This window comes from Crassostrea angulata, chromosome 7 (assembly GCF_025612915.1).
Source record: "Crassostrea angulata isolate pt1a10 chromosome 7, ASM2561291v2, whole genome shotgun sequence".
Classification (NCBI taxonomy): Eukaryota; Metazoa; Mollusca; class Bivalvia; order Ostreida; family Ostreidae; genus Magallana; species Magallana angulata.
Genome location: NC_069117.1, coordinates 53,035,136 through 53,063,020, shown reverse-complemented (window position 1 = coordinate 53,063,020; position 27,885 = coordinate 53,035,136). Strand labels below are relative to the sequence as shown.

The 27,885-nt window shown below is 34.2% G+C and overlaps 2 protein-coding genes across 10 annotated transcripts in view; one reads left to right on the top strand and one right to left on the bottom strand.

Annotated features, from left to right (window-relative positions):
- Window positions 1-27,564, bottom strand: part of LOC128191745 (coiled-coil domain-containing protein 158-like) — a 39,198-nt gene extending 11,634 nt beyond the window's left edge. For 6 of the 9 annotated variants that reach the window (XM_052863993.1, XM_052863988.1, XM_052863994.1 and 3 more), the window contains exons 1-12: window positions 27,423-27,564; window positions 27,145-27,341; window positions 13,125-13,171; window positions 12,465-12,565; window positions 12,155-12,352; window positions 11,954-12,023; window positions 10,933-11,042; window positions 10,202-10,228; window positions 9,517-9,607; window positions 8,954-9,190; window positions 8,648-8,724; window positions 8,394-8,423 (exon numbers count right to left, since the gene is read on the bottom strand). In XM_052863993.1, coding sequence (XP_052719953.1) covers window positions 8,394-8,423; window positions 8,648-8,724; window positions 8,954-9,190; window positions 9,517-9,607; window positions 10,202-10,228; window positions 10,933-11,042; window positions 11,954-12,023; window positions 12,155-12,352; window positions 12,465-12,565; window positions 13,125-13,171; window positions 27,145-27,328 — 1,172 coding nt within the window. In that variant the 5' untranslated portion in view covers window positions 27,329-27,341; window positions 27,423-27,564. The remainder of the gene's footprint in view (window positions 1-8,393; window positions 8,424-8,647; window positions 8,725-8,953; window positions 9,191-9,516; window positions 9,608-10,201; window positions 10,229-10,932; window positions 11,043-11,953; window positions 12,024-12,154; window positions 12,353-12,464; window positions 12,566-13,124; window positions 13,172-27,144; window positions 27,342-27,422) is intronic. The other 3 variants (XM_052863991.1, XM_052863996.1, XM_052863990.1) reach the window with 2 other exon arrangements.
- On the top strand, window positions 14,372-18,283 carry LOC128191746 (uncharacterized). Its single transcript, XM_052863997.1, has 2 exons — window positions 14,372-14,684; window positions 15,326-18,283. The coding sequence occupies exon 2, from the start codon at window positions 15,350-15,352 to the stop codon at window positions 17,654-17,656; it is 2,307 nt and encodes a 768-aa protein (XP_052719957.1). The 5' UTR covers window positions 14,372-14,684; window positions 15,326-15,349; the 3' UTR covers window positions 17,657-18,283.
- Window positions 27,565-27,885: the final 321 nt, after the last annotated feature.

The following is a 27,885-nucleotide window of genomic DNA, read 5'->3' as shown; positions in this document are numbered from 1 at the left end:
TGTTTATAATCATTAGTCCCTTTTCTAACAGGATGATTTTATAGTCATATCATGTGTTGAGTATTGCAGTTCTCAAAAAGATCCCTAACAATAGTTTATATATGGGATATAAACGTACAGTAAACTCTCAACCTTCTCGTGAGGCCAAAGAATTGTCCTGGGGCCAAAGTCTTAACAATTATAAAGAATCATCTGGCTGATTAGTTTCTGAGAAGATTTTTAAAGATTTACCCACAGGGGCATCGTATCCGCTCTACACTCTATGACATATATATATATAATACACTATATATGTATTATTATATTTATATATGTCATAGAGTGTAGAGCGGATACGATGCCCCTGTGATTTACCCTATAAATTCCTTTATTAAACTTTGACCCCCCCATTGTGGCCCCACCCTACCCCTGGGGATCATTATTTTCACAACTTTGAATCTACACTACCTGTGAGGATGCTTTCACACAAGTTCCAGCTTTCCTGGCTGATTAGTTTCTGAGAAGAAGATTTTTAAAGATGACTCTGTTTATTCCTATGTAAAACATCGACCTCCCATTGTGGCCCAAACCTACCCCCAGGGGTCATGCTTTTCACAAATTTGAATCTACACTAACTGAGGATGCTTCCACACAAGTTTTAGCTTTCCTTGCTAATTAGTTTCTGAGAAGAAGATTTTTAAAGATTTACTGTATATAATCATATGTTTAACTTCAATCCCCCATTGTGGCCCCAACCTACCCCCAGGGGTCATGATTTTCACAACTTTGAATCTTCACTACCTGAGGATGCTTCCACACAAGTTCCAGCTTTGCCTTCGAATTAGTTACTGAGAAGAAGATTTTTAAAGATTTACTGTATATATTCCTATGTTAAACTTCGATCCCCCATTGTGGCCCAACCCTACCCCCGGGGGTCATGATTTTTACAACTTTGAATTTACACTACCTGAGGATGCATCCACACAAGTGTCAGCTTTCCTGGCTGATTAGTTTCTGAGAAGAAGATTTTTAAAGATTAACTGTGTATATTCCTATGTAAAACGTCGATCTCCCATTGTGGCCCAAACCTACCCCCGGGGGTCATGATTTTCACAAATTTGAATCTTCACTACATAAGGATGCATCCACACAAGTGTCAGCTTTCCTGACCAATTAGTTTCTGAGAAGAAGATTTTTAAAGATTTACCTTTTATATTCATATGTTAAACTTCGACCCTCCATTGTGGCCCTACCCTATCCCCAGGGGTCATGATTTTCACAAATTTGAATCTACACTACCTGAGGATGCTTCCACACAAGTTTCAGCTTTCCTGGCCGATTAGTTTCTGAGAAGAGGATTTCTAAAGATTTACTCTATATATTCATTTGTTAAACTTCGACCCCCCATTGTGGCCCCATTCTCAGGTGAGCTAAAAAGGTTAAGTTTACAATTCAATAAGTTGGTTTCTGGAAGAACAGATTTTGAAAATTTTCGTAATAAATATTGACAATTTTTTTACTTTTTAAAGCGCTAAGCATAGCTCAGACCTTTATTGTCGTTAGACTTCAACTTCCGGTGCATCGAATAACCGCCCCCTATAAGCAAAAGTATACATCATTTAAACTGGTTAGGGAACCAGTTTCAGGGGTTTATGCACATAACTGCACGGGCTATTGTGAATCCAATTTACGGGTTATTGTGAAATTAATGTACGGGGCTTACATACATCATTGCAGGGACTGTCATGCAGTGATGAGGAAATATAGTGCGTATACAGAAGCTGAAATGCTATATACATATATCTGTTATATACATACAGAAGCTGGGTTACCGCTTTTCAGTACTATCAGTACTTTGATTTAATTTTTAGCTTTTAAGATCTGTGTACAAACATAGAATTGTTAGCAAATCTCTGTATCTTGCTTATAATTCGAAGCAAACACTCAAAAATGGTTAGTAAATAGAAATTGTTAACAATTAAACACAAGAAACATGCACTACATGTATAACAAATAAAGAACACAATTTATTTTTTCGAAATGAATCATATATATACATGTATATACCTACATATTTCCGTAAGCGATATCAAACTCTATTTAAACTGAATAAACTAGAGAAAATGCCGAGCATCTCAACAAAAACCTATTGCATTAATCTACCATTACGCAAAAAATAATGCCGAATTACCGATAGAATGAATTGTATTTCAGTACTCCTACATCAGATTTTGCTTAATTTGCACAGGTAAACAGTTAACGTAACTGTTTGATTTACCGAAGTCTGTTTGATTTGATACGTAAAAATCACGAAATACAGACGACAGTTTCCAGGTTACAAAGGATAAATAATGAAAACGAAACGAAAATCAGAACAAGCTAACATCAAGGTCATGTGTGAAAACTGTCAACGCATTGAAATATTTAGCCTCAATTTACTTCACAAAATCGGCACCAATATATTTTTCATGTTTCAAAAATTTCCCTTCATACGCGAACTGTTGCACAACAAGCAAATTCATCATAGTCAGATCGACCCTTTTTCGTATAATGCCATATGGCTGCTTTAAGGATGTTATTTACTCAGGGTTTGAGTTCTCAAATTCCGATTGTTAAAAAGTTCGATGTAATGAGTAAAATTTGTTCTAAACATAAAAAGTATTTATGAAATGAATTATTATTGACAAAACAATCAATAGTTTTACTTTATTATGGAATTATGCTCAAATAAAAATTGACTTTTAGCCAAACAGAGGAAATTCGGACTAAATTTTGCAGATTTTGTTTTCTGTTAAAAGTTTTTTGGCAGTAGTCTAATATTAAAAGTTAGGATTTTATATTTTAGTCTACGTAATTTTGCATATTTTCCGTTGGTTTTACCTCACTTATTCATTAAAATAATCTTATGGCACGAATAATCACTGTCGTGTATCCGCGCCGGTAGTGACGTGTTTGGATAAAGTGAAAATGGTGGCTCCGTTTGCTTCTTGAAAAGTTTTCGTGTTATTTAAGGCATACATTGTCTACTTTTACATGAAAAAGATCGTCAGATCTATTTAAAAGTGTGTAAAATCTTTAAAGTTCTACGAAGTTTATGTTAAAATTATGTAAATAAGCAGTTTATGTCGATTAATTTTGAACAACGGAACAGGTTTGGATGACCTTGTTTTTCAAAATAGGAACGGTTTGGATACGCATCTGATACGGTTTGGATGTTAGTAATATGTGAGTGTAAACAGTTCCTTTAATTTCCCCTCGCAAAGGGGATATAGCATCGCTACTGTGCGATATACACGCCCTCAATGAAAAGTATGGATATCATCATGTGATAGACATATAAAGTCACATTGTTTAAAAAAATAAACATACACGTAAAAGACTTGTGCATTTAAGCCAACAAAACTTAATAAACCGTAATTTGAATTTAAATTTTACACACGCTCCAAGTAACTTGCAATTGGCTTATAAATATGGCATACAGAGTGCTTTACAAATATGTTAAGTCTGTTGTATAATCATTCCATCGATATTAATTTCGAAAGAATTCAGCCTTACCAAAATCTTTACCGACACAAAAACACATGTGTTTACGACAGTTTTCAGTGGCGGATCCAGGAATTTGAAAACGGGGGGGGGGGGGGGGGGGGGCGCAGTTAAAGGCAGGGGGTCTGGGGGCCGCCTTGAGGCTCCCAGTGGGTCCAGGGCGAAGACCTGGTGGGGGTCAAGGGGGCGAAGCCCCCGGAAGATCCTGAAATCTAGATATTTTGAAAGGCAAAATCATGTTGTCTGTAGGGCCAATTTTTACTTATTTTCCCGTCATTTTAGTCACTAGAAATGTTACCAAAATGTTATGAGACATCTAACTTTGAAGTAACAAAAGCTGCAGAAAGTTTCAATTGAGCTCTTACAAATAAGAAGTATTTATTTCATTGTATCTGGGATAAGACTTTTAACTAAATTTTGTTCATTTTGTAGGCTTTTGCAATTTTACTCAATAATATTGTTATTTGTCATAATTGTCCAGGAGAAAATTTGCATCAATGAGTTTGTCGGTCGTAAATAATTAAAATAAATAAAAACAAGAAATACTTCAAAATATCGTACACAATTATAGGTGTAATTACTAAACTATATCGAATGAAATAACACTTCTACATGAATATGCCTACAAATTATAAATCTTTGTATTTTTCATTTTACAAATTGAATTTGATATTAAAGTAAAGCATGACTTTATATGATCAGAAAAAAATCATCCACAAAAAAAAAAAAAATCAAACGGGGGGGGGGGGGGGGGGGGGGGGGCGCCCGGCGCGCCGGCGCTGGATCCGCCACTGGCTTCTATAACGTTATCGGCTTTAAACGTGAAAAAATAAAAGAGATCAGTCAAATATAAAAGAGATCAGTCAAATACAGAATTATACCAACTTTAAAATTTTTTTAAGTCTGTAAAATCAATTAAGGATACAAAAATTTTTTTTTCTCTTTTAAAATTGAAACGATATAATGTATAGATGCACTGCACAGAACAAACCATGATAACGTGGATTTTTAATTATTGGTATCCTGATATGGGTTTCATGAAAATGAAAATATAATCACTTTTGATACAGAGTATTTAACTTATCAAATATCATACTTGTCTAATTTTTTAAATTAAAAAACGTTCCCAAACAACTTTTTAGTTTTGCAACAGCCTAACAACTGCGCTTTGGCAAATTTTTAACTATGAAATTTTTATCATTATACTTTCATGTTAAATACTAACGCGGGTTTTGTACATTTTCTGCAGTAACGCCACATTCATTTCCCGCATGGGTCACCAAAACTTCTTGATATACATTGATACATATTAATCGTTTTGATTTTCTGGTGAGAATTATGATTGAATAAATGTACATACAAAATGGCTATGTTTACTTAGGTCTCGACATCACTTGAATTTTTTGGACCAACTATTTCTACCAACAGAGTAAATATATGACTTGGCAGACACCTATGGTACTTTGTATTATATCACCGGGAGTGAAATAATTGTAGAAATTTCTTTGTCTAGCGATGTACAGGCTTGGTATTGAATGAAAACGAGGCTCACTTTCATAATATTATTACCAAGCACGTTCTCCGTTAAACGTACTTCACGATTATATCATTTCAGCATAACTAAAAACACATCATATAGTCGCTTGCCATAAAAGTAGTAGATAGTTGTCTGTTAAGGTGTTAATATGATGTATTGCTTTTCAGGCTAAAGGTGAAAATCTTTTTTTTTTTACATTTTATTGTGTTCCTCATGTTTCAACTCATATTTTCTTTATAATTTAAAATTAAAGAAAGTAGTCTTTTGAAATGTTAGTAAAAAAAACTTGATATAACTATATTTACATTTTTCAGTGTTTTTTTCATGTGACAACACTAAGTATCAATTTGTTCATATTCAGTCCAGTAAATTCAAATGACGTTTGCTTATTCAAATATTTAAAAGTACAATTGCTTTGAATTAAATTAATATAAGTAATAAGAAATCATTATTTCGATATTGTGTGGTGTAATTTCGTTTCGAGCTTTATTGGGTTTGACCACGCCCCGACCAAAATAATCAACTCATGATATTCGATCAAAGAGTGATTCCTTATTTGTTAAATAATCAATTCTGATCAATTATATACTTAATACATTTGTATACAATTTAATCAAAGGAAAAAACATGCTTGTCTAAAGAAATGAACTTAGTCATCCAGTTTTAGTTCCCTTCGAACATGTGGAAGTATTTTGGTTTCATCACATTTATAAAAATGTCGGACAGGAAGGAATTCATCGTCTGTACATTATGTTCTTTTTACCTGACTTAAAATACATCTTTTGCATGCTGTGTAATTGAATGACCCAATATTTTTTTAAAAAGATGTATCTTCGGTTGCACACCGATAAAATGCAAACTGCTCTCTTTAAGTCTAAAATATCAAAAATGCTATAACTTTAAATTATTCAAACCGTACCATTTGCACAATTGATATTTTAGCATCCAAACCGGAATAATTTATTGATCCAAACCGTACTACTTCTTTAGCAGGTGCATGAAGTTATTGCTATTTTTATACATGTTAATGTATTAAAAAAACATCGGTTTGATTTTATTTGGTTAATTTAATGTTTTAAATAAATTTTGGCTGCTTCAGATTTTTAGTATGTGTTATATTATCTACGTAATCGAGAAATAGTTCTTGGTTTTAGCGTTAAAATGACACGTTAACGATTGATTTTTCTACAAATAAGTCGTTTTTATTAACGATGAACAAAAATAACGCACACTCTTTTCAACTGCAAAACCTTCAGAAAAATATAAACGACTTTTACGATATTCTAATTAATATTTACCTCGTTGTCGATAGAAAAAAGGACACAATACTCATTGTTTTTGCAATGGATACGCCATTTTCACGTTATCCAAACATGTCACTACCGGCGCGGATACACGACAGTGAATAATAATAATATTGAAAAATGCTTAAAAACGATAAAAGACATCATATCTCAAAATTTTGATCATTGACCTCATATAAATTTTATGCCAACAGAATAAGGTCAATATAAGTAGTTCAATATCATAAATGTTTTTGTATTATCATCATTCAATTTTTTGTAAAATTGAATCAAAAATGGGTAGGGATTTGAAAACTGATAGAGGAAATTCGGACTGAATTATTTTTAAAAATTGATGCTGAAATCTTAATGTTGTGTACTTATTTAGTGCCACTACCATTCGTAAACTGTATCTAATTTTTTAAAGTGTTTAATTATTTGTGATATTTTTATAATTAAGAATATCTCAATCGTAGTGTAAAATTTTATGGGATTTTTCTTGAATTTTCAATAAATATTCAATGGCCATTAACTCAAAAAGTAGGTCATTGACCTACTTTTCTGAAAGTGAAAAATAACAATACAAGCAAAGGTCTATAACACACAATAGATGGTTTTTCATTATCATCAGTGGAATTTTTTTTCATTCTGAGTAAACGTCATCCTTAAACAAAGAACCTCGTTTTAGAAGTATGGAATACGAGTCTTGGTAAAATGGGTAAGCAAAACCGGGCCGTGGCAAAATAAAAGCCGGGGCAGATCGGCAATCGTCAATTCCAAATACGCATTATTTTGCAGCAATATTTACAGCAAATACAAATATACTGGTCCATCAAATATCCTGAAATTTTAATGAGATTGGCAGATTAATAACTGCTTATCTTTTGTTTTGCCCAGGCCAAGTCTTGTCTACCCATTTTACCGGATGCCGAATCCGAGGCTATTAAACTGATTGAAACACGCCTTTCCTTTATTATTATTTTCGTAATAACTCAGATTTGAAACAGAATTAGACCTTAATTTTTGCAATTTATATTTTCCTTCCCATAAGGATAATTTATGCTAAACTACGTTGAATTGGAATCAGTAGTTCTTGAGAAGAAGATTTTTAAAAATGCACCCCCCTTTTTCTACAGTTTCAAGGTATTCTCCGCTTTGAATACAGATCGGACTTTTATTTCTGCAATTTATATTCGCCCTCCCATAAGGATGCTTTGTGCCAAATTTGGTTGAAATTGGATAAGCGGTTTTAGAGAAGAAGTTCAAAATGTAAAAAGTTTACAGACGGACAGACAGACGGACGGACGGACGGACGGACGGACGACGGACAAAAAGTGATCAGAATAGCTCACTTGAGCTTTCAGCTCAGGTGAGCTAAAAACTGCAGTTTATTTGTAAAATTTCAATTTTAAAATAATTCTCATCGGGATCAGTTTTTTTTCAATCGGGATCGGTTCAAATTTGATAAATAGCAATTTTTCCAAAATTTCGCATTTTCATTTCAATTTCTTTGTTAAATATCATTGTTTAGTAAATAGTTTATGTGACTATATGTTATTTTTAAAATTTTACCCATAGATTAAAAAGATAATAAAGAATTACAATTTTGATTTTCAGAAATATTTTTTTAATTAAAAAATTAAACACTTGACCAAACGATCTTTGGCATGAATTTATTTATAATTATATTACACATTAATTGACAATAAGTTTTAAGCTGTAATATATTCTGTTTGTCTGCAAAACAGTTTTTCCTATTTCACTGAAAAAATACAAAAAAATTCGTATAAAATAACTGAAAGCCGATATTGATCTCTGTTTTGTGGAATCATGTTTCAAAAAAGATTCTCTATCGATCCATAAAATAAAATTTTGGTGTGTCGAGGAACCTTAAATGACATGCACACTATTTAGGACCACTTCATATCATAATGCCTGGATTACAACATTAGATTAAAAATCATACGCAATAAAAAGGTAAGTAATAGCTCAAAAGTTTTAATCTATTTGATTCTGTTAGAATGGACACAGATAAAATAGATTTTTCTTACTTTCTGAACACACCAAATATTCCCATTTCTCTACAGAAAAGTAAAACAGCAAGACAAACAATTCAAAAAGTGAAAGCTGGGTGATGTTACTATCATTGGGAAAAGGTAGTTATTTTAAGGACTGGGTGAATACCAGGGGTATTGATTTGATTCACAAAATAAACCAGAAAAGTGAAGAGACAGGCTACAATTCTTCACACTCAAGTGGAAAAAAGGAAATAAATAATAAGTGCCAGTCTGCAACTCCAACTTACTTTTCCTGTTGTTCTTTGATCAAGGACTCTTTATCCTGGCTGATATTTTGTTTCAATGATTTAACCTCATTCTCCAACTGACAAAAAAATTCATAAATTAAGAACTGGTAAAAATATTAGAATGCACAAAAGTAATTTCAAAAACATCTTTTGCATCTCATTTGTTATCTTAGATTTTCAAAAAGACTTGTGGTGTCATAGAATCTCAACTTTTAAAAAGAAATCTATTCTAAAGTCCTTCAGTCAATTTTTATTTTGTGCAAGAAAAAAAAATATCCTTAAAATTTAGAATCCCTTTAAGAATACCTCAGAGATTCTGGACTTTTTCTGATCGCTGTCAGAATTCATTTCCTGTACGAATCTCTCAAAAGTATGGACCAGCATTCCTGGAACCTGTTTAGAGACAGGGTCCGACTCAAAGTAAGGCTTTCCGCGCTTGCGCTCGACGTCAACCAGTAAGAGCCGGATCTGGTTCAGGGCCGTGTCTATCAGATACTTTTCCCGGTTTGTACTCTCCAACCGTCTATTGGCTTCCTGCAAGGCCTGCAAATGTGCAATATAAAGTCATTTTGTATATGGGCCTACTGTTAACATCCATTCATTTATGCCATAATGAAATACTATGTACATGCTTTAATAATTATATGGACTAATATAAGCATGCTGTCCATCTATTTCTTTCCTTGTAAAATATTGCTTAAATCAAATTAAATTTTGATATTGGTAAAAGATTTTAAATTCATCACTAATATATTTCATACCTTATATACCTTATCAAAAGGTATTAAAATTTCCAATAGAGAAAACTTTTTATAATACATATATATGTGTACGGTGTAGCTTTAGTTTGATATACATCCTTGACCTACCTCCTCCTGACCTCTGACCTTTTCCTGTAGCTGCTGTATGGACATTTGGAATTTGTTCAACATCATTTCCTGGTTAGAAGATTCTTTTTGTCTACAACGCAACAGCAGTAGACATTTTTCATGTAGAGTTAAACAACAAAATCAGAAATTTTACCTTTTATTTAATGGATGGATTTCAACATAACTTATGAAATATCAAATCCAAAAAAGTACTTATGCAAAAGAAATCATTTAGTACATTTACTGTGGTGAACATAAAATTCAAAAAAATTTGGAGATCCAATGGTTTAATAGGTAAAATTGAATTGTTTTGCAGTCGAACATTAGCTGTGAGTGGTTAACGTTAGGTTTCAGTTGGGTCAGTGCATCAGTCTGTAGCCTCTCCTGTGTGGGAGGAAATTATTAAAGTACATCCCTCCTAGTCATTAGGACAAAGCAATTAGGTTACGGCTGTCAGTGACATTAATTAGTGACACAAACGTTAAATTCCAACCATTGTTGTGGCTTGCTTCTCTCTCTCTCTCTCTCTCTCTCTCTCTCTCTCTCTCTCTCACAAGACAAATATGTTAAGAGTAACTGACAGTAACTATGGCTATCATATTGTTTCCAAGGAAATCAGAAGAAACATCTTGATTATATACGTATATGTCAGACAAATCTAATGAACAAACTAAATATACTGTACCCAAAAATGTAATATGGATGCCCTTGTCTGAATAAAATTGTAAGATTATGTCTGAATGTGAAGATGGAAAATGTTACATATATAGTATTTTTTATGGGAGTAAATCATTCATCTACAGGCAATCATATCAAATTCAATGACAAAAAAATATCAGAGATTAATATCAACAACACTTCCTGAGGTCATCAGTTTTAGATATCTTAAATACAAAATTATTGTATATACTGATATAGAAAGAGTTTAAAATGAAGATGAAAATCAGGTACTTTTCCACTTCACTGTAATCGTGCAGAAAACAAAACAATTCAGTGGTGTCTGACTGATTCATGTCCGACTGACTCAGTGGGTACTTACACTGTGTGCTTAACAAAGTCTGTGAGTGACCGCTGTCTGTACAGGGGAGATAAATCTATATATATATGACACAGCTGAGAGGATTCAATTCCAGCAGATACAAAATTATACAACATGTTAGGGGTATATCAAGAAAAACTCAGCACTTCATTAGAATCACACATCTAATTTGAGAAGATACACATTAAAATATCCAGTTTTTATAACTTTTTAAGAAGAGGTATCTCTATTTCCATTCTGAATGCCAAGGATGGAACTTCATAGACAAATGAACAGGATGGGTTTCCTTAAAACAAATGAAACAGGATGGGATTTTGAGCTTTCTTTTTTGTCTTTGTGTTGATGAGACTACCTAGTTGTGTGGGGTGAGTCTGTACCTGAGATCCAGAACTGCGTCCCTGTTGATCTCAGTCTCCTGTAGCTTGGACTTGAGCTCCTCTATGTTGGAGCGGAACTGCCTCTTCTGCTGCTCACTCAACTCATTGGCCTACAGACAAATAAACTCGTGGAAAAAATCGCTTATTTCTGTAGCTACCAACACCTACATGTATACCAGTATGACATGGGACATGAATGCCTCACCTAATGGTACATTTTTTATTACACGAATAAAAGAAATGTATCTTGAATATGTTTATATGTGTATCTTGAATCTATTCATGTGTTTGAGTTTATAGTGAATTATGATGACAGAATTCTTTTTAAAACATATGTATATATTTTTTTTGGTTAGATATTTGCATAAAAAAATACTTTGAAGAAAATACTTTGAATAAGAAAGATAAACTGGTAAAGTCAAGGCCATAAGAAGGTCAAAATCAGAAGAAAATGATGTAGAAGATTGCCCTCATCAATAAGTATCGGTATCTTTGTATGAAGTGTCATAATAATATGTACCACTGAGCTCAACACAATATACACTGTAGGTACCTTATATGTAGTACTGTAATTCAGTCTAAGTCACTGAGGAAGATCAAGGTCAGAAAAATATGAAACAATTTCATAATGAACACCCATGCATTGTTTAAAGTTTGATCAAATGTATCATAAACAATTCTTTCAAATTGAGCTATATGAAAAATATAGTGAAGTGAATGTATCTTAAACAATTTTTTCTAATGCAAAATTAAGAGTAGTGATGTATAGGTTATATTGGAGGCCAAAGGAAGAAAAAATGAACCAGCTGAATTTCTCTCACTGAGACAAATCTTTGTATGCAGTTTGATATGAATCCCTTTGACAGTTTCTTTGAAACTAATCAAAATACACAATGTGATTGACTGACAAAAGGATGTACAGCTGACAAGACAAGCTCTTTGTGCCCCGGTCATATACATGGCTGGGCATTATATGACTGTATTCAGAGATAAACAGGTAACCAGCCAGTAGGGCACTCACCTCCTGTAGCCTCCTTCTGAGATCAGCCACTTGTTCCTGAGAGTCTTTGAGCGATTTCTCCAAATGAGATCTATCAAAAATATACACTAACTGACAACAAAATATTGCTAGTTTAACATTTTATCAGAATATTTGCATTCAATCTGAACTTTTCTTTGAATGATCGGGAAGCATCAGCGATGACTTTCTTGATTGACTTACGGCGGTCCACTGTAATCATAGTGAGCCCTCCGAGCTGAGAAGAGCTCAGTGGAGGGGAGAGTAGAGAAGCCCGTTTTGGAGGGGCTGCTGGGAAGGCCGCTGTGCATGCTGCCAGAGCTTCGCTGTGCGCTGGAGAAGTCTCCGACCAACTGCTGCTGTAAACGCTCCGTCTCCTTCCTCTGGGCATCTAGCTGGGTCCTACAAATGTTTTAATCAACCTTTATAATCCTAAATTTTTGCTAAATTGTAGAACCCTGAATTCAGCATTAATGGAAAACTACCTTGTGCAGGTATTGTTTACAATGAGTACCTGAGGTCTGAAATGGTCTTCTGTTCGTTGGAGATGTCCATGAGGGCAGACAGAGTGGCCGGGGAGGTGGGAGTGATGACAGGTCGTGAAACCGGTGTGTACTGTAAATGAAGGTCATTAAAGGTCATATAAAGGTCATTGTAAATTAAAAATGATGCACTGTTTTGATTAATGCCTGTTGTCATTTCTTTTTTTATATCAGTCATGAAATTTGTCTACAGCATATCAAATTTGTGTGTACTATTTGTTTGTATGCTAAACAGATATTCTAAATTAGAAACTGTCAAAGACAAAAATTCCGCAAAGCTTCATAAACTACAGAATACAACAGCAACTGTCAGGTACAACTGCTATAAATGGAAATGAATTGCAATAAACTTCAAGCATCACAACCACCTGCACCTTACATAATATGCACTCTGAAAGGTTGGCTGTTCTTCTCTGCAGACGAACAATTACTCATGCTTTTGTGATTTACCAATTAACACAAATTATTGAAGTCTGTGTGCTAATTTTAATCAGCCAATATATCTTGCGTAAATGATTAGCTATGTAATTGTGACAATTTCCTTGTTAAGATTGTTTACATTCAGATACCCATTTCTACAGCAGAGATTGGCTCTGGCCATTTTCCTGGTGTGTGGTTTTACAGATATTTACCTGCCCGGGATCTGATGATGTCTCGAGGCCATTGAAAGAGGAAACACCTGTAAAGAAAACACTGACACTTGAGCATTTATTGAAATCGGTCAAATCACATTTTAGGCAAAAACAATACTCAAAAAGCTTTCTTTATTGAGAAGAGTTTTTTTTAAAGAATTGTTATACTTCAGTATACATGTACTTGTTGGTGGTAGGTTCACATGCAAACATGTTAATATACATCTACAATAGCTTTATAGAAACAGGAGAAACTTGAAGTAAAGAAATAAACCCCCACAAACATGCATTCAAATGGCAATTTACAGCAGCATTTTAAAAACTGAACAAACTTGAAACCTGTAATAATTAGCTTGCTTCAATAATTTTACAAATTGTAGCACCGAGTTCTGCTGAAGGATTTTTCTCAAATTTTTTTTTCCAAATATTTCAATGATAAACCATTGTTATCCATTCCTGATCTCTCAAGGACATGGTTTAAACAAAGATGAACCTTAAACTGTTATACATTGGTTTTTATTATCATAAAACCTTACTCTTATAACCTTGAACTCAGGTCATCTACCGAGCTAACCTTTCTCCTAAATTCCACTGAATAAAAAAAACCCCTCATAATCTGTGCATATACTGTATCCAGCTACCAAATGCAGTGTTTATAGAAATCAGCAATAGTGTGCTGTGTTTCTTTGAGATCAATAGGGAACTGTTATCAAGTACTCCCTGTTATCTCAATCCTAATCACTCGGTCTTCAGAATTTACACCTATCAATGATTTAAGTACAGGTCCTATTGAAAATTAAACAATGTTTATTACGTGTGATAAAAATAAAACTCAATATAATGGGCTGCAATAAACTCCTCAAGTGAAGCCAAGCCAATTAACTGTCAACATCCTTAAATTTTCACTTCAATTTTTTTTTGTTAAGAAATACACATATAATTGCATTTAGCAAAAAGACCCCAGAATTGAGAATTTTGGAAAATGTTAATATTTATTTTGTTTTAATGGGAAGTGTTTAACAATGTAAAACAAAATTTTCACCAAAACAACAAGCTGTACAAAAGTCTTTTTAACAATAATTGAGCATTTATTTTCGTGTACAGGAACTATTCAAAAGTAAACAACCTCACTTCTTTTAGCTTGGACATGTTTAAGAGAGTCATTTGCAAGTCTGAGCCTGTCAGCCTAGGAGCTGATCTGACGACTCTGATATGTTTGTGACCGCTCAATGCTGTGTGGCGTCTATAAAAATCACGTTTTTGTGTATCCCAAAAATAGGTCACTTCCTTCGATCTCTTCACAAACCTGAGCACCTTAATACGGGCTTTTGTAAATAATCATTGTGTTAAATGTAGTTGAGATATAAGGTTTTTCTAATGTTTCTAAACCATGTGCAATCTAGCGCAGCCTATCCCTGATTAGCATAGGAATTATTTCCTGTTCTCAAAATAAACTTCCGGAAAATCCCAGCTTGATAGGGCAAAAAGTGTGCATCATTTGTTCTTTTCTGTTGGATTAAAATCATCAACTGCCATAATCCAGTGAGGATTAACATAGATGTAAGTCATTTATTACTTATATTACCTATTTATGAGCTGTCAACACCTATTTCAGTCATGACATACTTTTTTTGTGAAGTGTTCACTGGGGTCTGAGAGGGTGAATCAGTAAAAACAACTAAAGTAAACGTGACAATGAACTCCCTGCAATACACCCCTCCTTATTAGTCAATGTAGTCAACTATACACCAGATTACAGTACAACACAATACTATAGTTTCAATATTGTTATCAACAAGTGTAAATTAGATGTGAGATAGGGAATTCCCCTGCATGTCTGTCGGCTGATGTAGGTGACTAAGAGACATGTTGATAAAGCTCTGTGCTAATTACATCTGCCCGCTGGCATGGAATTAAATAAACATTAGAAAAACACTCTTTTGCATGAATGACGAAGTAATATGTGGTGAAATCATATTAATACAACTTCACAAATAAGAATCACTGTCAGAATCTATTGTATCATTCCGCATGTAGATTAGGATTGTGCGGACGTTCTAGATGATCGAGACTCTAATTTTAATGACTGAGTAACATTGTAACAAAGTGGTAATAAAAAATACAGTTCATGTAGTACTGGATGTATTTTCCTTGTTGTAGATTTGTTCCATTCATAATTCTGATTGTTTTACATTTCACAGTTTGAGTTCACTTCTGTGGGGGAAATGGAAGCGGAGGTTCAAAACAGAGAGAAGGAGAAAACCCAACAAGTAAAATGTAATAAGAATACATGCAAGGAGGATCAAGAATCTGTTCTGCTGGCAAAAACTGAAAAGATAAAACAGCCTACCAGTGCTGGAAATAAGGCTGAGAGTGCCGTTAAACAGAACCATGGCCCTCCGACGCAAGAAGAAGGCCTGGCAAAGAAATCCCCGTCCACAGAGGTTGATCATCAGCCTCCAACAAAAAAGGAAGAGGAAGCTACAGAATTCGATAAAAACAAAAAGGCAAATCTTTCACATACAACAAGGGAAAAGAACATCAATTCTTCAAAGGAAAGACCAGCACAAGAGCACAAGTTGCAAAGTAAAAGTGTTTGTGTTGTAAAAACCATCAATGGCAAAGGCACAGAAAATGCCTGTCCAAAGATGTACAAACCAAGGTCAGATCCAAATATTAAATCAACACAGGATCAAAAAAGTAAAAATGACTCAATGAAGGCTACTGGACATAAAATGTGCAAACCTTGCTCCGAAACTGACATGAAATCAATTCAAGAATTAAAGAACAAGATGGACTCTGCCCGGGCAAGTGGTAAAAGTATCAATGCTCTGCTGTATTCCATGGACAACGATGACAACAACAATGAAGAGAAGAAAATTCAAGCAAGTGATGAAGTGAAGAATGGCTACAATCAACAGGTTTCTTTCAGTTTAGAAGCAGATGAACTTAGTGGCAAGCTGGAAAAACTCACAGTAGACCATACTGAAGAAAAAACTACAGCCTCTGCTCCTACAGATTCCAATGAAGATTCAAGCTTCCTGAGAAAAGGACCAATGACTGCGTATCAAAAAAACACAAATCTCTATCATCCATTCAACAGACAGGATCGAATCCATCAACCGCCACCACAGCAGGTACCTGGTTATTCCCTGGATATAGGAGAGGAGGATGTATCAGTCGACAAGTTCTATGATGAAGACAGTTTACTAAAGGCCCTTGAAGGGATAGCCCCTGAGTCTAGCCCAGAACATAACTCTACACAGCCTCTACCAAACGAGAATTTCACTGAGATTTTGCCATTACCACCTGCATGTCCAAGTGGTGTTAACAATCCATATTTATTTCCCACTTATCAGATGCCATCACGCAGGACACAGAATACTGGTTCTATGTCTAGTCTGCCTGGGAATTTCATGCTTACTCCATGCACCAACCCCCAACAAAGATCCACCAGTGCAGATGCTATTAAAAAAACAGAATTTGTATCAGTCCCATGTGAACCACGCCCAAACTCCTATCCATCTACCCACAACGAGATAATTGAGGACCTGTTTAAAGACGCTAGTGATATTATTGACAAAGACTTGCGCAAAGCAAACCAGCACAACCCTGACCAGAGACTGAAAATGGCAAATCCAGAAAATGTGCCTGCCCTACAACAGCAGACAAGACGAAACCCTCCAAATCCATCTTACACAGCATCAAGTTTTCAAGTCCCAAGGACTCACCCTTCTTCTAACCATTGCCTAGGTGAGTTTAACACCCAAGGAAATCAAAATTTTACAAGAGTAATGGCAGCCCGACCCTCAAAGATCTCAGATCAACCATCACAGTTCCATCCAAAGCCAAGAGAAGTGCAAGCCCCCTTGACCAAAAGTTCTTTTCAAGAAGGTAGCAATGGAAATCTGCCAAACATTCTGTGCGAAATTACAGATAACCCTTTGGAAACAAAAAACCCAGTTTCTAAACCATCACTATTTTCACAAAATATGAATACCAATAACAACTTGATGGCACTATCAACAAGTAATGGGTTCCCAGTTTCCCATATCATCAATGCTCCAACAGGAGGTCCACAAATCCAACAAAATATGCCCTTCCCTCAGAATCAAACTCTCATTCATAGACCAAACCAGGTCTCAGACAGTAGTTTACGGCCTAAAACAGGACATTCAAAAATGATTGAACTTGGCCGCTCCAACAACAGTCCACCATTTCAGGTCATCAAAACAACAATGCACCCATCCAGCGATGTGGCTCAAGGAAGAATGAAGTCAGCACCCCATAACATGACAAACACAACTCCGTTCTTCCATGGATTTCCTCAACAACTGACAAATGGCCAGATGATGCCCAACAGCACAGGACACCAGCCAATGTGTAATCCAAGTGTTCAGCAAGGGTCTCAGCCGCTTCAGCAGGGGCCCGTGAAGGTTTTTATCTGCCAACCTACTACTAACAATAATCCAAAACCAAGGTATAGAAAGATCCTCCCTAAACCTACCCCTCCTGTTGAAGGTGGGAAGTGACTAAGTTATCAATCTAGAATGTGCCACAAAGAAAACTCAGAATGATTTTGTTTCATTTTTTGTTTTTGGTATTTTTTGTTTAAGTTGTACCATATTTTGGGGAGGGGTGAGGAGAGGGGGTTGTTGTTGTTAGTTTTGTTGTTGGGGTTTGTTATTTGGTTTTAGTGTTTATCCATTTCATGATCATGCACAGCAGGTAAAATACCTGATTTATGACATTTTCTTTATTTGCTACTGTTTATTTCTTGAATAACAAACATATCTTATGTACATGTAATTAAGAATCTGGTTTTCAAATACGGTACATGCATGCATTTACAATTCAAATTTTGCTATGTTACCCCCAAAAACTTGATATATTTTTGGACTACTTGATAAAATAAAAGCTAGAGGCTTCTTGTACTTATATAACATTAAAGTTAAATGTATGAAAGATACTTAAGTTTTTAAAATGTGGTAACTGTAAAACCTGAGAGAGAAAAACCGGTGATACTTAGCAAATTTTGAGTAGTGCATACATGTTATTTCACTTCCTAATGCAGGAGTATGTCTTTTTTTTTTTTTACATCATTTATCTTAAATTGTAAATTCTGATTGACCGTATAAAAATATCAGATTAATAAATGTATTATACTTTTGAAGTTGGTTCTCTTCCTTAAATAACAAAATCCAAATTAATACCGACAGGTGTCCCATACCACCTCAAAGGACTATATATGATAAGGGCCTAAAATGGCCCCCTAAAATGAACATCATCATTTAACTATCATTCTGTGTTTTCTTAGTACAGAAATGTATGTGATGTGTTTACATAATATTCATTTAGGTTCAAGTGCTTACAATTTAGAAATATGACATTGTAAAGACAACCTTTTCCCGCCATTTTTGCATTTTTAGCGTAGAACAGCTTGTTTTCAAGCAGCTTTCCCTTCCGAAAACATAGAGCGCATTCTTGAACAAATAAAATATTTTAATCAGAGATGTGTCTAGCCAAGAGTAATAAGTGACAAAAAATGTTTCCTTATTCAAGCATGCGCTCTATATTTCCCATTCGTAAATAGATAAGAAACATAGGTAATCATAGATTACTAAGCTCACCGAGACGGAGCATCACCCTTATGAGACATCACCTTCATAAGACCACCTTTATCATTTTATATGAAAATCATACTTTATGATCTTGGATATTCATGGATTCTGTTTTGACAAAATATCGTATATCATCTGATAAATTTTTTTATGATAATCATATGTTCATATGTTAATCAATACTATGATATAAAATTAAATATTGCATCATGTCATATTTCTAATATAATATATATCATATAATAAATAAAATACCGTAATAAACAATAATGAGATTTGATATTGTAACGTATGATATGACATTGTATTGTGTTATACCTTATTGTATTTGATCACATAATACAATATCATAAAATATAATACAATATAGTATCATATTACATTATCATATTACATAATACATCATAACACTGAAACATGATATTATATTGTATAATATAGAATGATATTGTATTGAATGACACTGAAACATATTTGATACATTATATGATATTATATCATATAATACAATATAATTTGATTTCAACATTGTATCTTATCAAATGATACAATATTATGTGATATGGTAAAATATTATAAAATACATTATTATATTATACATATTGCATCATATGACACAATAAAATATATTACAATATCATATAATACAATTTCATGTGATATGATAATATATCATATAAACCAATATCATATCATACAATATCGTATGATACAATATTATATAATATTACAATATCATATAATACAATTTCATGTGATATAATTCTATATTACTGAAACCAATATCATATTATACAATATTGTATGATACAATATTATAGAATATACAATATTGTATCATAGGATACAATATAATATTTTGCAATATCTTATGTAATTGTATCATGTGATAAAATAATAAATTAAAAATACAATATAATATTATACAATATTGTATCATAATATACAATACTATACATAACAATATCATGATACATAATCATATCATAAAATATCAAAAAAATTGATACAATATCATATCGTATCGTATAACTTTCTATAATATAACATATGATATCATATTGTATTATATCAAACAATATTGTTTCATATCATACAATACTTTATCATAGGAATCATGTTATATCATTTATCAACAAACACATCTATCTATCGAGCTGGTTTGAGTGAGGTAGGAGATTTCTTTAGCATCCTTGATAATGGAGATCAGGCTCTGCTTCTGAAGCAACCTCTGCATTTAATTTATAATAAAGTTATATCAACTATGCAAGCTATCATCTATAAAACATGTGACCTGTTCCAAAAAACTAAACCTCATCCAGCATCCGAAACCTATGGCTCAGATTCAGCATTCAAGCCCATCAGGTGCATTTGTATCATAAGACGCATCATCCATGCAATTTTGGTGAAGTTAGGACCAGTAATAACTAAGATATCATCATCAGAGGGCACTAGCAATTAAAACCTTAACTTCCTCCAGCATCCGCAACCTATGGCTCAGATTCAGCATCCATGCCTGTCAGGTGCATCTGTATCATAAGACACACCATCCATTCAAGTTTGGTGAAGTTAGGACCAGTAATAACTAAGATTTATTTTTTAGCATCCTTGATAATGGAGATCAAGCTCTGCATCTGAAGCTACCTCTGCGATTCATTCATATTACAGTTAAATCAACTATGCAAGTTTGAAATAGTACTATCATCTATTAAACATGTGACCTGTTCCTAAAAACTTAACTTTATCCAGCATCCGAAACCAGACTATGCATTCAAGCCTGTCAGGTGCAACAGTATCATAAGACACACAATTCATGGAAGTCTGGTGAAGTAAGGACAAGTAATAACTAAGATATCATCATCAGAGGGCACCTGTTTCAAAAACTTTATCTAACCAGCTCTTAAAACCTTAACCTCCTCCAGCATCCGAAACCTATTGCTCAGATTCAGCATTCAAGCTTGTCAGGTGCATCAGTATCATAAGACGCACCATCCATACAAGTTTGGTGAAGTTAGGACCAGTAGTAACTAAGATATAATCATCAGAGGGCACCTGCAACAAAAACTTAACCAGCTCTAAAAACCTTAACCTCTTCCAGCATCTGAAACCTATTGCTCAGATTCAGCATTCAAGCTTGTCAGGTGCATCAGTGTCATAAGACGCACCATCCATACAAGTTTGGTGAAGTTAGGACCAGTAGTAACTAAGATTAATCATCAGTGGGCACCTGCAACAAAAACTTTAACCAGCTCTAAAAACCTTAACCTCTTCCAGCATCCGAAACCTATTGCTCAGATTCAGCATTCAAGCTTGTCAGGTGCATCAGTATCATAAGACGCATCATCCATACAAGTTTGGTGAAGTTAGGACCAGTAGTAACTTAGATATTGCTATCAATGGGCACCCGCAACAAAAACTTTAACCTGCTCCAAAAACCTTAACCTCCTCCAGCATCCGAAACCTATAGCTCAGATTCAGCACTCAAGCCTGTCTGGTGCATCAGTATCATAAGGCACACCATCCATGCAAGTTTGGTGAAGTACAGACCAGCAGTAACTAAGATACTGCTATCAAAGGGCACCTGCAACAAAAACTTTAACCTGGTCCAACAACCTTAACCTCCTCCAGCATCTGAAATTTAGGACCCAGATTCAGCATCCAAGTCTTTCAAGTCCATAAGTAGGTCCAGATGCATCATCCATGCAAGTTTGGTGAAGATAGGACAAGTAATAGCTTAGATACAGGACCTGCATCAAAAACTTTAACCAGGTCCGGACGCCGACGCCACCGCCGACGCCGAGGGTATAGCATAAGCTCTCCTTGACTTCGTCTCGGTGAGCTAAAAATGTCAATTTTTGGCTGATTTTGATTGAATTATAGAAATGGCGTCACTTCTGACGTCATATACTGCCAGTGAGTGCAAATAAATCAAATAAATAGATGAAAAATACATTTTATGTCAACTCTTCTAAAAAATTAGTTAACATTTTATTGTACGCGAAACACTTAAAAAATGGCAAATTATGGGGGCCAAATTTAACTCTTATCATATATAGTTCTTTGTCATGACTGATGTGCTACCATTAGCTTTTCCTTCATGGAGAGGTACATCTTAAAACTTTAGTGGTCATAAATTCCTACTTTGAAGCACTCTGCCATCCAAGAATGAAAATGCAAAACTCAGAGAATTCTTACAATCAGACAGAAAATAAAACAACATATATTGATGTAATGTCGGTCAACTTTTTCTTATTCTAATATAAGGTTTACGTAGAGTAAATTGAGGAACCTTTGAGTCAGTAGGCATAGTTGTTTCACCAGCAAGTAAAGAATCCCTGGTTCAAATCCCACTGTATGCACTTGTGTGTTTTCTTACAATGAATAAGGCTCTTCACCTGCAGTGTCTCTGTCAACCCCCAACTAAAAATGGGTACCTAACCTGCCAATGGGCTGGTGATGCAATGACTCTCCAACATCCACTTAGCATCACAGATAGTGGGTAGAGGACACTTGAGCCTGAAGGCTTGGAAAGGATTTCATTGAAGTATGTATATGGTAAATTCTTTCCATACAGCCTATACAGGTTGGTCACATTAGCTTAGTTGGCAACACATGTCCATTGCAAGGATTATCTTTTTGAAACATGATTAAAGTTAATTTTCAATGTCCATAAACGGGTACATTTTAACTAAATAGAATTTTTGCAACGAATGTATATAATTCTCTTATGATCTATTAATGTAAACTAGGAAACTAAAGTATGTTCTGTTGCATCATGTACAAAAAGTCAAATCATTAGAAAGTGTACACATCATATTTACAATAAACATCAAATAAAGACCATGGGTGCAAAAAGAAACAATATGAAACACCACACTTGGCACCATTCACGAAGATCTGTTTTATTAGCTCTAATGTAATAAACTGGATTAGGAGGAGATATCTGTCAAAGCTCTCTCCCCTCAACCACATGCACAACATTACAAAAGCAACTGTGTTTAAAGAAGAGGATCAAATAAAGTGAACCAATAAAACACTTATCAAATTTAACAAAAAAGAAGCTTCTCTCATTTCATTTTTTATCTAATATGGTAAGACTGGGTATTTTATCACTGAATGATATTTACCCTGGTACTTGGTTTATTGCAAGATTTCTATTAAATAATGGTGGTGTATGACAGAATAAAAGGGGATATAAATGAAACTCTAACCTTATTAAAGAAAGTGGAGTTTGCCAAACACTGGTGATTTGTAAGTTAAATATTATTGAACGGGCTAAAATACCACAGATGTGAAACATGCACAGCTAAATGGCAATTTAAGAAGCTAGAGCAAACAGTGGCCCCCACAGTAAATGTTTACTTGGTTTTAATCTGTTTAATAAGTAAAGCTAATTTACCAATAAAGACTATCAATCATAATCAATCGATCTACAAGATTCCACATGTCTGTAAAACAAGGTGTTACTGACTTCACAGTGACAACCAGGAGTCCCACCAGAACCGCGCGAGTGAGCAACTTGCTGCATTACACCAAACAACACCACAGACATCTAAGCTCATCAGACTTGTCTTTGACATCAGGCTTATGCCTTTCTTCTGCACTTAATCCCCTTACCCAATGGATGCGCTGACAACCTTACATTGACAACAAGTAAAGGATCAATAATCTATCAGAAGGTCCATACATTGTCACTACCAACCAAAAAACATTCCGACAAAATCAATGTCTGCCTAATCCTGCCCCTGCCGCTAGCCCCGGTCAAACTCTGGCTCCAAAGACCCCCTGGGTCACCCTGGACCAACCTGATGAGGCTTGTCCAACGGAAGCGGCAAACTGCCTTAAGCCTGCGTAAACCAATGATTCCCTTGTTTATAGATGACCATTTGACAAACATAAACAGGGCCTGAAGGACCATTCAGACCGCTGAAGTTGTCAAATATTGAGTACTTCTGCGAACTGAATACAAATAGGCTCTGCATATTTTTACCATAAAGTGTATACAAATAATAAAGCATTCGCCGCAAATTGCAATTTAAATGTCTTGAATCCTGGAGACTCTGTCTTGTTTAAGTCTTTTTCTATTGAAGTTTAATTCCCTGGCTTTTTATATATTGGGTCCTAATGATCCCATTGTAAGCATGAATCTCACAAGATTTCCCGGCCCTAATCCCACCTGTCTCTAATATTGTCTGAAATATTTTACACTTCTAACATATCCCTAACCAGCTACTACATTCTATCTAACCACTATATACACCATTTGTTAGGGATACTATTTATGTTAACTTTATATATACAATATTTCGATATAATCTACTAATCTTTCTTCACTTAATAGCCAAAAATAACTTCAATTCAGGGTACATGTAATATATAACAGAGTATAATAGGACTGGTTCTCAATGCCAACCATTCTGAATACAAACAGAAATCTAGTACATGTATTACAGTCCAGACGATTAGCAGAACAGAAGACTTTGGAAGTCCATATTCTTTAAATTAAACTTGAAAATTAACTGTGCATCTCACCATTGATTTTTTAAAAAATTTATATAGGTATACAATAACTGGCACATAATTCTGTAGAAATGAAAAACTATCTTGTCATTCAATTAAGAAATTAAGTACACGTGTACTGTACTAAAATCTTGTATTACATTTTATAATAAAATACAAAGATTTTTCTATACAAGTTTTCCAATGTTCAACTTCTCACCCCAGTCTACAGCCTACAATCTACAGAGATCCATGATTTATAAAATTAATTACACGTACCAATCAATGCAAATGTTGAAAGTTTAATCAATTTATTGCTCTGACAGATTGCTCTTCACATATTTTGATCTACTGTGTTTGTCTTTGGTAAAGGGGACTTCCTTTTGGTCTAACGCCGTTTCATATTTGGTTACTTACCAGTGAGTTTATATTGATTACAGGGGGGGGGGGGGGGGGGGGCTGTGTGTGAATTCATTTAAGATTAAATTAAAACATGTAACAATCTGAGGATAAATGTTATAATTTCAGGTCAAACTTATCTTAAAATCTTAGTTAGGCATATACACTTTCGTAGTACCACAATTCAGTTGAACTTTGATATCTCGGACACTTATACCTCGAATACAATAGATATGTTGAAGTGATTTGTAAGTCCCAACAACTTATTTTTTTAGTATTTTATCCTCGATATCCTGAATACTCGGATATCTCGAATTTTTTAAACAGTCCCATCTAGTTCTAGATAACAAAGTTTGACTGTACATACATTCATAGTTCCTTTTTTGTTGTTGATAATATCTAAAATGAATTGGTTTTATTTCTATATACTGTGGAATCATTAAAATTTGTGGTGGCTCAATTTTCATGGTATTCGTGGGTAGCCCTTCCCTAGCGAATTTAAATCATCAACAAAAACAACTTTAGAAAGAGTTATCTTTGTTACTGAAACAGTAACCGCTGCAACAGGTACTGCCAAAGTGGTACACACATACTTAGATGGTTATGTATATATGAAAAGAAGAATTGTTTACAAATCAAACAAAATCCAGCATATATCTGGTCGATTCAAGACTGTAGAACCATAAATCTTTTATCCTTATCAGCTACATTTCAATTTTCAGGAATATATGTACTGTAATATTTTTATTATCACTTACATTCTTAATCATAAATCAGTTGATGGAATTTATAACTAGTAAATATGTTTTAAATACACAAGTATCGTAAAGTGGTTATGTCTTTCATAATGATGAGGGAATAGAAAAAAATAAAATCTTTATCTAAGGGCTAACACTGGGGGTTTTTTTTATATAGAATATGCATTGCTCAGTGTGCTGTCACAGAAAACTGAGGTAAAAACATCAGCTTTTGCATTTTAGGAAGTTTTCTTTCCAGTTTTTTCATTATGTCATTTACATAGATAAAGAATAAATCAACATCATAAAATTTAATTTTAAAATCATCTTAAGAACATGAGGGAAAAAAATATGTTATATCGTTATTTTTAACCATGCATGAAAAAAATCTTGTTTCGAAATAAAGCAAAATATGAATTTACCCATTTTACCAAAACCATAGGACCATATACATATCTAAGCAATACCGAGGAATTTAGGATTGAAATAACAAAAATTGTCAAAGATCCATTATTAGAATATATTTGCATATGCATTGTTCTTTCCCACTGTAAGTCCATAGGGAGGAACTGCAATTATTTTTCTATAATCGAAATTGCTCCGTCTGTATACTATGACGTCATAAAGGTCTGACGTCATATACTTTTCCATGACGTTATAGATTTAAACCACTATACGATACATCATGTGTTTTTTTTCTCCAACTCCATAAAATTGATGTATTTAATATTAAAACCTGCCTTATAATAACATTTTAAAAGATTTACTGTTATAACATATCATTGCTTCTGTTAAAAAATCTATGTGAATTAAAATACATTACAGTCTGAATGTTTATTTTTGATGTAATAGCTAACTGTCAAGGTCTAGGCTAATACAGGGCATTTGCGAGTGGTAAAATGCAAATATAAGTAATAAACAACGATTATTTAGTGAACATGGCGTTATGAACAGCAACTGCTCTGCTGGCATATTTTCCATGATGCGCTAGCGCGCATCATGGAATATGCCAACAGAGCAATTGCTATTCATAACGCCATGTTCACTAAATAACGTTGTTTATTTCTTAAATAAATACCATATTTTGCAAGATCGGTAAAGGAGTTCTTGTTGTGTACATGTCTCTCAGATAAAATGTTTAGCATTGTACAACTTGGTACTCTACAGCATCACAATATCATTGAATATTTGAGAATAACAGATGTGTAAAAGAACTGGAGGGGGAGGGGTAGTTATAAAGCTAACCTTCATCAAAATAACTTCACAAAATGAAACATTTGGAAGTGATTATTTTCTATATCATTTTTACAACAAAGGATTGAAAAGGGGAAAAAAAAGGTTTCAAATGGCAGAAAAAAACCCTGCATACTTAAGAGGACATTAGGTATTCATTTACTTTACTTGTGCTATTAAGTCAATAAAAATGCATTTTAAAATAATGATTTAAATCATCACAGTATACCCAGATCAGTCTCAAATTCACATTAGGACCTCTTTGCAAACCCCAAAGTGACAAGTGGTTATGCCATGAATAATCAATGAAAAGTGCCAAGTGCAAATTAATTTAATTAATGATTAACTGACTCCGTTAAAAAGGTAATTATAATTACTACTTATAAAATTATATATGTTGAGAATCCCGATGAAACAAAAAAGTGCACATTTGTAAAATACAGTAATTATTCCAGCCATAGAACAATCAGATGACAGGGTTTTAAATCTGATTTCAAACATGTCTGATCACGACTCTTCGTTGTCCCTTACCCAGATTGATGAGGTTGGAATGCCGAAGCTTCTGTCCCTCTACTTCCAGCTGTCTTATTTGATCCAGAAGCTCCGTGGCCGAAGATTTCTTCATTCCTGCAGACTTCATTGCTCGGCCTGGGCTGGAATGTCCAGCACTCAAGGCGACGGGTGTAGCGATGAAAGACGAACCACCACTTGCCATAGTTTACATCTTTCTGTAGAAAGTAAAGGAACGTTGCGATTAATTTTTCTTGGAATTATCCGTTAATTGCATTCTTGTATCAGCTGACACTGACCCAGATTGAATGTCTGCGGAGATATGTGTATTGACACTTTCTTCGATCACCACATTTTGTTTTGTTTTCATATACAGCGGGAAATTCGTAATGCGCATGCTCGTTAATGTGTATGAACGATAACTCCATCGAAACGAAGGGGGGGGGGTAGGTTGGGTTTAAACATCGGCGCAATAATAATATCTCACAAAGTAGCGTAATTTGGTTAATGCGTTAACTACGAATCTGTAAGTCATGGGTTCGAATCCCGCTGGGGATTTTATATTTTTTTGCCAAATATTGTGAATTTTGAAAATTCTAAAATGGTGAAAGTATTTTGATTATTGTCCACATTAATATCAACAGGTGTCCCATACCACCGTAAAGAGGCGAAACTTGAAAATCGATTAGTAAATATTCAATAAAATAAATAAATAAATAAATATTTTTGGACATTAAATTCATGCATATACAGTAGGAGAGG

Excerpts from the sequence above, each read along its gene's own strand:
- LOC128191746 (XM_052863997.1), top strand. The coding sequence starts at position 15,350 with ATGGAAGCGGAGGTTCAAAACAGAGAGAAGGAGAAAACCCAACAAGTA.